The sequence below is a fragment of the Geospiza fortis genome, unplaced genomic scaffold, assembly GCF_000277835.1.
Source record: "Geospiza fortis unplaced genomic scaffold, GeoFor_1.0 scaffold282, whole genome shotgun sequence".
Taxonomy (NCBI): domain Eukaryota; kingdom Metazoa; phylum Chordata; class Aves; order Passeriformes; family Thraupidae; genus Geospiza; species Geospiza fortis.
In genome coordinates this window covers 1904676-1915226 of record NW_005054424.1, presented here as the reverse complement: position 1 = coordinate 1915226, position 10551 = coordinate 1904676, and the positions used below count along the sequence as shown (strand labels likewise).

At 41.8% G+C, this 10551-nt stretch overlaps 1 protein-coding gene across 1 annotated transcript in view; it reads left to right on the top strand.

The window, feature by feature from the left end:
- The first annotated feature begins 265 nt into the window (after window positions 1-265).
- The window catches only part of RBM33 (RNA binding motif protein 33), a 112458-nt gene continuing 102172 nt past the window's right edge, over window positions 266-10551 (top strand). The window contains exons 1-2 of the mRNA XM_031061729.1: window positions 266-316; window positions 399-543. Of these exons, the coding sequence (XP_030917589.1) occupies window positions 266-316; window positions 399-543 (196 nt within the window). The remainder of the gene's footprint in view (window positions 317-398; window positions 544-10551) is intronic.

Sequence of the window (10551 nt, the reverse complement as noted above, 5' to 3'; positions counted from 1 at the left end):
TATTGTTCAGGTTCTGATGTGCTTAGCTGGAGATACATTTTCTTCTTTTTACAGGTTTTATAGTTCCTCACCTTTTTTATTTTCCAATTCTCCTTACTCCTTCAACTCCTCCTTCATTCAGGTTCTCTGTAAGAGACTTCTCATGCCCTGCACTAGGAGGACATACACAAAAGTGTTACACTTTCAGCTTCTCTGAGTCTGCTTCTGAGCCTGGAAGCTCCCTCCGCAATATAGGTCACCTCTGAATGTGAAAGCTTTAGCCTAGATGGATGCTGTCAAATACTCCATGGAGAATCCTGTGACTATTCCAATTAAGGTGAGTAGTCTTCATATACCATCTAGCAGATAGAGCAAGACTTGATCTTTGAATTTACCAAAAGGCTCTTGGCAAACATTAGGGGATTGTCTGCGCTAACGTGAAACTCTTCTGCTTCAGTGGATTTGGGGTCAAACTGTCAAAGGAAAGCAACCATGTGGAGCCCACCATAGAGCTTCCTAAAGTGACCAGCTTGTTGGTTTCTTCAGGAGTCTTCCAGATGAGATGTTGGTGCTAAAGATTTGTGCACACACATACACACACACATGCACACAAATCAGTGCTTTGAAATAATGAAAGCATTTAAAATTCCTTTGGATGGTAATATTATGAAGATTACACAAAATACACATGGAGGATGGGAAGGAAATAAAAGCAGAGGAAGGTGTCATGTCTTGAGGAAGGTCATGGAAAAGGCTGGTGGCAAGATTCAGAACACAAAGGAGGTGTTCTGGCTGGGGTGTTTGTTACAAGAAAAGACTGCCTCTCTCCTGATAGGGATCCCTCAGCTTAGCATAACACTGCAATAACTGCTGCAGGGATCCCACAAACACAAGCAGCAGCCAGACACCTTTTCCGGAACATAAACTCTGAGAAATTTTGGTAGGTACCAAATGATCTTTTTCCCCAGAACTCAGCACCAGCATATGGTTGTGACACATGCAACATCATGGCATTGTATCAGCAATACCTGGCAATGCCCTTTGAAAAAAATCTCTTGCATTAGATGGCCCATTCAGATGGACACAACTTAAAAACCAGTAATAACAAAGGTGACAGCTATAGACTCACCCCTGGTGGACTGGCCATTTCTATCAGAACTATTTTACCTGCAGGCAATGCTTTTCCTTCAATTCTTGTTTAAAGATTAAAGGACTTTTTCTTCCTTATTTTCTCACATTAGACAAGGTATTCTAATTACTGTTGGATGATGACTGTAATGTTAACAATATATAATTTACAAAATTTATGCCCATATTGAAACCAAAATAAAACCTGAGATTGCACCACAGTACTGTGGTTTTATTATACTGTAAGTACAGTTTCAAACATAATAGGATTTATTCATAGCATATTTACTCTGCTGAAGTGAGCATAAATATGTAAATATCTAAGGCTTAAACTGGGAATTGCCTACTGCTGCTTTCAAGTCATGCAGCACTCTCTGCACTCTAAATACAGGCTGACAGCAGAAACAGCAGAACTGTACTTCCAAGGAAAGTATTACAGATGGATCAACCTTGCATATCATTACCTTACCCCTGACTTCTAACACAGAATGACAGTGGACACACAGTTGTAGCTTTCACACTACTTTAATGGAACAACTACAGGGAGAGAGAGCACACATTGCTGATTGGGGCAGCTCCCGCTGGAGTGTGATTTCAAGGAAGAAATATCCCTTTTTATAAGATACCATTCAAACGTACTAAGCAAAATAATTTTCATTTTTAAATACATGTAAGAGAAGGGGTGTTGAATTTGTTCCCACATTGTCAGGGAAGAAGAGGACAGCAGAAGTGCTTGCAAGCAACACTCAGACAAAATCTTTTTCTGAATGAAATAAACATGAAGAGAAGTGTGTGGTGAGAAAGTTATTCTGCTGAAGCCAGTGGATGCAGCTTCATTGGCTTCTCTGGAGTATGAGGCAGCAAAAACCTGTTTCAAAGACTTGCAGGCATGAAAGGTTACACCAATGTGAAGGAACTCCATGTGGGGTACATTAAAATGAAGGGACCCTACTTATAGCTTTCTCAGAGGCAGAAAGCTCAATCAGTTTTCAAAGTTGCAAATAAATAAGTAAAAAGACACAGCAGAATTGCTCATGGGGCAATTACTGGAGGGTAGTTGGAGTAACAGAGAATAATACCAGCTTTGCAGCTGGAATTTCAGATCTAAGCAAATACCTGAGTGATTATATTTAGCCATGTACATATTTTAATTCACACCTTTCCACTCACTTATTGCTTCTGTGCCAGATAGTTTTTAAGAACGGGAATCAATTGCCCCTAAAAGGTGTCATATTGTCAACAATGGCAGTGAAATCCCCTGGTTCCTGAACAAACAGCCTCAAAGCAGCACTACAAACTCCTGCTCACCGCTGAGGCAATTTGCCTCTCGTGTAACCTGGAGGGTATCTCTCATTATAATTGCTACTCGGTCCTGGCTTGAATTGCTCCAAGCTCTTCTAATACAATCTGATCCCTTCAGACTCTGCTTTACTGCCCTTGTTCAAGCATGAAGAATTCAAGCTGGAACAGGTGCAGAGCAGGATGATTAACAATCTGGGGAACAGGGGGTCTTTCACAAGCAGAGCTGCCAACGCTATCAATTTATGTGGTAGACAACTGCTTTGGGCAGTAACCTACTGGATTTCCAGTATGTGGCAGCTTAGGTTCTTGGATGCCTGGAAATTCAGGAGAATTTCACAGAGCATACCCAAAGCAACTTGAGGTGGAACAAACAGTGGGTCTGATACGTCCCTGGTCCCAGAAGGGGCACAGAGTCAATTGGTGGTTGTCACTTCTGGACCAGCAAGGACAGAATGGCCCAAGGAGGGCTCTGTCCATGGACTATGGTAAAGGCTGACTGATGTCTGGGCTTACATGGGGATGGGAATGAAGAACACTGGGAAGGAAGAAATGTCACCATGCTAAAACATAGGATCAGCAGGGAAGACAAAACAAGTATGGACTGGCCAGGGATACAGTCATACTGTAAACTGGAAGGTGCCAGGTAATTATGAGTGTACGGATGTTGCACAACAGCCTTCCTCCAAGGGGAGGGAGGCAACAGCCCAGCTACTCCCAAAAAGAGCTTGAGCCTTTATGAAAAGATTCTATTTAAAAAGTGTCTGTAACATTAGGGATTAAATCAGCTAAATCCAAAGATCCTGTCCTGTTTTCAACCATGCAGTGGCCCTTATGTGTGCCTTTCTCATAAAAAACATATGCTCCTCTCTCTCTGGAATTTACTCTGCGCTTTTCTCTACTGAGCATTAGCAGTAGTATTATTTTGTGTTTTCCAGTGTGTTAATTTCATTCTAAGTGCCAGTTCTTTGCATTAGCTTTAATTTCTTTATATGTTTTCTGCTTACATATATTTACATCACATAGGTAAAGGACTAGGCATCATTTAGCTTAGCTGACAACACAGTCATTAAAAGAACTGTTTTAAAATTATTTTTCTTCCATTTTTGTCTATTGTGAAATCACAATTTTTTCTAAACTTCACAACATAATCACAATTACAACTCTCTGAAATTGTCAATGAATGAATCTCTTTTATGACCATGGGATCATGAAGTCACTGGAAAATCTCCTGGAAATCAGATGCTGAATTTCTACTTCATCTGAGAGCTGGTACCTAGTGAATAAAAATGACATAAATCCTATTAATTTCACACAGGGAAGGTGACTGGTAACATTCCTCTCTACTACAACCTCCCTCACAAAAATCCATCTGAATCTTTAATACTAAGTCATGAAGAAAAAACAACCTAGAACCTAAAAAAATAAGGTCTTTTCAATTAAAGATTTAAAAGCAGAAGGCACCTTATGTACCTTTTTCTTATCTTTCAGATAAAGACCTCTTGGGTAAGCTTGGTAAATCCTTATCTGCTAGATAAAGGGCCACTATGATGGGTCTTATCGCTTAATTAAATCCTAGTACTATGTACAATGAAGTCAATAATTTGTTATACAAGATAGCACTTCAGCCTGTGCATTGGATAATGCATCTCTATGGGTTCCCTGTACCTCAGCCCACTGTAATGGGTCATGTTCCATAACCTGCTCCTGGGCTGCCAGGAATTCATTACAAAAAGGGTACCCAGCTTAACGTGGACAGGCTGTGATAAATAAATCTGTTGGATCAACTAGATAAATTAAAGTTCCCAAATCAAACTAATTTGATACATAAGCCCTAATTCTATCATTCTTCCTTGTAAGGAATTCAGCTAAATGTAAAAAAATTGTGGATTTTGGACTGGTTCTGCTAATGACTGTATTGGAAAAATAGTATAACCAAAGTTAATGTTAGAAGGTGTTGCAAAACCTGTGGACCAAATGTAGCTACTGAAAAAAAAAAAACATGATAAGGTCTAAATCCTGAGCATCCTTGTGTTCATTAAGGCTCACGTCACTCATTACATTTGAATCCACACATATCAGGATGAAAAGAGAAACTGATCAATAACAGCTATAGCAACTATCAGCACGTATCATACTGGCAAGCTCTTCCTGAATGTAAACCCAGTTCAAATGATTCTATTTTCCACACAAACATATTTGCACAAAGCAGTCTAATACTTGCAATGCTTCATTTCACTAATTGGCTTATTAGTAATGTGCTAGACTGATCTGTTCCTGAGTCTGTTTGGCAACAACGCTTTTGTACATATGGAAAACCCATAAAATCAGGTGCATTGCGTCTCTGAGTCTTTGGAGGACCCCATTATAGCCAAAACCCATTACCCATTAGGCTAAGCAAACAAAGAAATGACTTGGTTCTATAATACACTGAAGCTGTCCAAGCCAGGAGTCTTGCCCTGGTAAATGTGGAAAATGTTGGAAAATCTGCTATGGCACTAACCTTGCTCAGTTCTATAAAAATAGAGACTCTGTGGCTTGGATTTATTTCCCTTCACTTTGACCAAGAGAGGTCTCCCACAGCTAAGAGGCACCATTCAGCCCATCTAATGTAACTGAGCAAAGGAGGTTACACAATGAGCTTAGCTCTGACCTTTACACAACCAGAGCAGAGAATATTTATCCTCCCCTTAGAAGAAGCCCCAAGGACTTCTCATCATGGAGCTGTACCAGGGCCAAAAGGCAAGACGTGTGTCCACGAAGGATGGGGCATTAAAATTCTCAGGTGCTTAGTAAGACAAAAGGTCCAGATGAGGACATGGTTCATGCTGAAGATTGCTGAGAGCTTTGGAGTGTGTTATCTTTACTAATTTATGCCAATGATGTGCTCAGACCTGCACTCTCAACGTCAAGCAGAGACAACTCCTAGCCACTGGGATAAACCACAAACCTACTCTAGATTATGCTACTCCAAATCACCCCCATTAGGATTATTCTGTAAATTTAGCATCTCCACACATTTACAGGGTTTATTGCTATCACATTCTGCTTTCATAAAGCTGAGGGTGCAAAAACTGCTTCCAGCAACCGCTGGTATTGACGCCAGGCTAAATGTGCTCTAAGTTGCTTGAGCTGTGTGCAAGAGTTCCTGGATTTCACAGCTGGCTACTTCTAGCAAATTGTACTCCTTTCTGTGCATAGTCCCAGAGGATTTACCCATAAATGCATAGACCTAGTTCTTGCATGTCTGGCAAACTCTTCTTGTATGCTTGCCAAGTTTTAAAGGGCAAGGAATCAACAGCTGATAATTTATGCCAGGAACCTACAATGATCCAAACTCACCCCTCGTGTAATTCTGGTAAAGACAGCAGAGTTCCAGGGGAGAAGTTGTTGGCTTAGCAAAGCAAATTTTCACTGACATTTGAGGAATACACAGTATCAATTAAAGCAGAGCTAATTATTGCTACTATTATTTGCATTGCAGCAGTTCCCAGAGGCTTTTAACGGGATTATAGCCTTCTGGCACGAGGAGTTCTTAGGAACATGAGCTCGTATCTGGAAGTTTGTACATGACTGCTGACATTTGCTACCTGTGCACAGTGTTCAGTAGGGCTCCACAGAGCACTGTGCTTTGCTCACAGGTACAGGTCACAGGAATCTGAGCCACAGGAGCTCCTTGTGATGCCCTGAGGTTTGCCTAGAGCCACCACATGTCCTTCTGCTCTTTTACAGCCTGGCCTGTGTCCAGAGAAAGCAAGCTCTTCCCAAAGCTCAGCACTTGGGCAAGGCCAAGTGCTGCACATTGGCTCCTTGTCAGGAAGTCTTGGGAAACACTCCTAACCTTTATTTATTCTGATGTGTTTATTATGGGGTACCACTCCCTTTACCTAAGAATGGGGGATCTTACACATTAGCCACTACATTGAGTCTTTCTTGAAAGGAAGGACTGCCTTACATTTGTCAGCTTCACCCTGATTCACATGCCATCCCTGACACCAGATGGAATCCTGGTGAAATGAAGCAAAGCTTAGTAAGATACCAGCATCCAGACTGAAACCCACCCCTCTAGAAATAAAACACTGTGAAACATTTAACACTTGGATTTCCTTGGTGTTTCTTGATTTCTTTTCACAAGATTCCTAAAATATATTGCAAACCCTGGGGTCCAGAGCACTACCCAGGCTTCTGAGTGCTGCTCTCTGTTCAGAACCCAAAGTACAGCCCAGTTGGAGCTGATAAAACTGTATATATTTTACACCACAACAAGGTATGTGTTCTGTTGAGATTTTGGTCTTTGGTGGTTGACCAGCTTTCTAGGGACGCCACACTTGACACGTTGCTTGCTCAGGCCATTTCTCAGCCCACAAGCTCTCCGGTTCTCCATCCTCACAGCTGCTTCAGGGTCACGTTGCTCTGAAGAAATTACAGTTGAAATAAGATGCATCAAGTGGATTGCAGACTACAAGGCAGATAAGCTGCAACAAGGGGATAAATATGTACCAAGAATGCAGGACAAAACAGAAAAAAAAATTGCAGTGAAACCAAAATTGGATACACGTGAACGCTGGCCACAGCTCTGAAACTACAGTTAGTCATGGGGCTGTAACACACTCAGAAATGTTTCTGTTCAAGGTTTATCACCAGTGTTTTTCATATACTTTGTTGTAATCCTCCTACTGCCCTCCTTCCTTATAAGACATTTATTTAAGTCTTTACAATTTCCTAATCTGCCTCTGCCCTTCCAGGGATTGGCTCAAAGGAAAAGGACCTTTCACCTGTGTCTCTCTTTCAAGAGGTACTGCCTCCTACTGTGATTGCTGTCACTGCCAACAGGTCCTAGATCAGGCCAGTGACACCTACAAGAGAGCAAATTTGCTTTTGCACCCCTCATTTGCACACTTTAAATCCAGAATTTCCTGTCAGGTGTGACAGAACATGCTGCATCATAGGATGTTGCTGAAATAACCCATGAACTCTTAAGTGCGAGGTTTGGAGGACTTCACCCAGACAGGTTTAACTTTGGATGGAAGATGTCAGGTGTCACTGAGAGCTTCAGCACAAGGAGGTTATGAGCCAAACCCAGACTGGATCACCCATCTGGCCCAGCCTGCCATGCTGTGAAAATTCAGTCTGGTTTTGCCAGACTAGAAAGCAAGCACACAAAGAGGTAAGTGTGGTTCAAAAGTAAGTAAAAACTATATTTTGTCTATGGAATTAGGAACCATACCAACAATACTGTTCTAAACACCTTCATATTAATTCCAGGTGTTTCATGGAATTAAACTTGGAAGGCTGCTGTACTGGATTTCTGACTGATTTTTAACCAGAGTGCAAAAATAAATAATGATTTAAGTATAAAAAAGATTTAAAAATTATTATGTCTGCTACAGAAATAAGTTACAGATAAAACTGATAATGACTATTACTGTGGAAATACATTAATGTAGAGAAGTTAGGACTCAACAATTTTTACTGAAAAGTTTAAAAGAAGAAATCTGAGGCAGGAAATGCAAAGCAACCTGCTCCAGTAATGCAGTGAATGCAGAACCAGGATTATTGGATCTTGAGTTCTCTCTCTGTCTTTTATATCATCACCTTGCAAGACAATCTGTTGCATTTCTGACTGCAACAGGATTTGCTGGGAAGATGCACAGGCAAATATGTTATTTATGCAGAACTTCCAAAAGTATTTTTAAAACTGATGATGATTAATTCACATACAATAATTTTAATTCGTGGGTTCCAGAAGCTGTATGTTAACTTACTGAAAAGACATGAGCACATTTGCATTGATATCATGGCATAGGAAGTACAGAGAAAAAGTTGGGGCTTTTTATACAGAATCCAGATAGTTCCTGGAATTTGAAAGTTCATAGAAAGTTCTGAGTGAAGGTGAGAAGGGGTCACCACACCTGTCTCTGTCATTACCATTTAGGTCCCTGTTTCACACCTGCTGAAGTTTGGATACCTGGGAATGGCCACTTTTTTGTACCAGAGCTGTGCAAAGTGGCTAAAGTGTTTGTATATTAACAAAATAATAGTTAAGTGTCCTGTTATTCTTCTTTAACATTGGACTGGTCTGTTAAGAAAATGGTAAATTGGTTTCTGTTTGGACTATCAGTCAAAAACATTTGCTATTAAAATGAGCAAAAATATAAAGTATAAAATATCCATAAAATCTACATATGTGAATTCCACAAAGCTGCCCATTGTGAACACTGTTTATTTTTAACAATTTGCCAGCATCAAACAAAAGGGATACAGAGAATTTTGACAGGAGAGCTGTGAATTGTAACAGGCTGCAGCTGAGCCTGGCTGAGTCTTGCCCCACACAGCCTTTAAAGGGTCCAGGAAACTCCTTCCCTTGCCAGGAAACCCTTTTGTACTGCAAACCAGCTTCAGGAAAGGAAGATCAATACCAAGAAGCAATTGGTGAACTCCTGACCCCCCCACTGAAATCCTCATGGGTTTTTACCATTGGTAGTTGTTGCATTCACTCATCACCCCCATGTCAGGCAGTCAGAGCTGGACTGATGAACTACACATTAAATTATCAGCACCATCACCTACGGATGGCCTGTTTCCCATATTAAAGCAGAATTTGCCTGTGAGTTTGTAGGAATACATAAAGAATAAAGCTCTAGCTCTATGGTTGTGAAGAAACCTGAAAAATGAGATCAAATGCAATGTAGAGACAAGTCTGCAGGGAGCACAGAACAAAGTGACATGAGAACTTCCCTATTCTCCTAGCGAGGGTTTAATCAGATAACGCTGATAATTTAAATACTAACATTGTTAATTATTTCCATGAGGACTTGTCCACCTGGGAAAGTTTTGCCGTTTACTTGAATTGGTCTTGTTATAGTAGGCTCCATTAAATTGTTTTAGGTCAGATTTGGTTTCCTTACAAGTAGTATAACCTAGAAGTTTGTTTTATATCATGGCATAATTTTATATTGCATTTAACCTGGCCTGTGCAAAAGTCTGGATTTCCCTGTTAAAACTTGGAGAAGTCAGGAAGGAAAAGTTGAAGGGGAAACTTTTTGGTAATTACTTTTCTGATCAGTGATCCAAACTGATATAGTCAGTAGCCACACAGGGTACTTTGAAAATGAGAGGGGGCAAGTAGCAAAGCAGCCAGGCCAGGAGGGCAGTGCTTGGAGTGCCAGCAGGAAGGGATTCACAGCTTGCAGCGAACTAAACTGAGCGTGTTGTAACTGTGAACCATAAAGGGAGAACTCAGGTGAGGTTTGAGTGTGCAAGCAAGAACCACAGGATCTGAACTTCTTCAATTAACACACGGGTTAACTTCCCTGCATGCTCAAGCCTTGAAAGATGGGGGATCACAGATCTACCTAACACACCTTGACCCATCCCCTTCATGGTATATTTAATTAATTGACTTGTGAGGTTTTTTGTCACCCAACAGGCAGCTGAACTCGGTGGCCTCAATACAGCCCCATGTGTGCAGCTCTGGGACCTTCCACTCAGGAAGGACATTGGATCTGCTGGAGCGGCTCTACAGAAAGGAAACGGAGCTGGTGCAGAGTCTGGAGCACAAGAATGAAGATACAGCCCCATGTGTGCAGCTCTGGGACGTTCCACTCAGGAAGGATATTGGATCTGCTGGAGCGGCTCCACAGAAAGGAAACGGAGCACCAGAATGAAGAGGAACAGCTGAGGGAGCTGGGGGTGCTCAGCCGGGAGAAAAGGAGACTCATGGGGACCTTATCACTCTTTACGACCACCTGAAAGAAGGGTGTGGTCAGCGGAGAGTCGATGTAATTTCTAAAGCAAGCTGCGATAGGACAAGAAGAAATAGTCTTAAGCTGCACCAGGGGAAGTTTAGGTGGGACAAAACGCGCGATTAGAGACTGGAATGGGCTGCCCAGCGTGGTGGAGGAGTCACCGTCCCTGGAAGCGTTTAAGGAAAGACCGGACGTGGCACTCAGTGCCGGGCTGTAATTGCTACGCTGCTGTTCCGTCACGGGCTGGCCTCGGTGATCTCAGTGGTCTTTCCCAACCTAACTGAGCCCGTGATTCAGTGCGGGCCGCGCATTTCAGCGGTGGTACGAGGAGTCACCCACATCCGCAAGAGACACGTAGATACCCGCATGAGGGAGCCTCTCCCTCCCACTCCCCCTG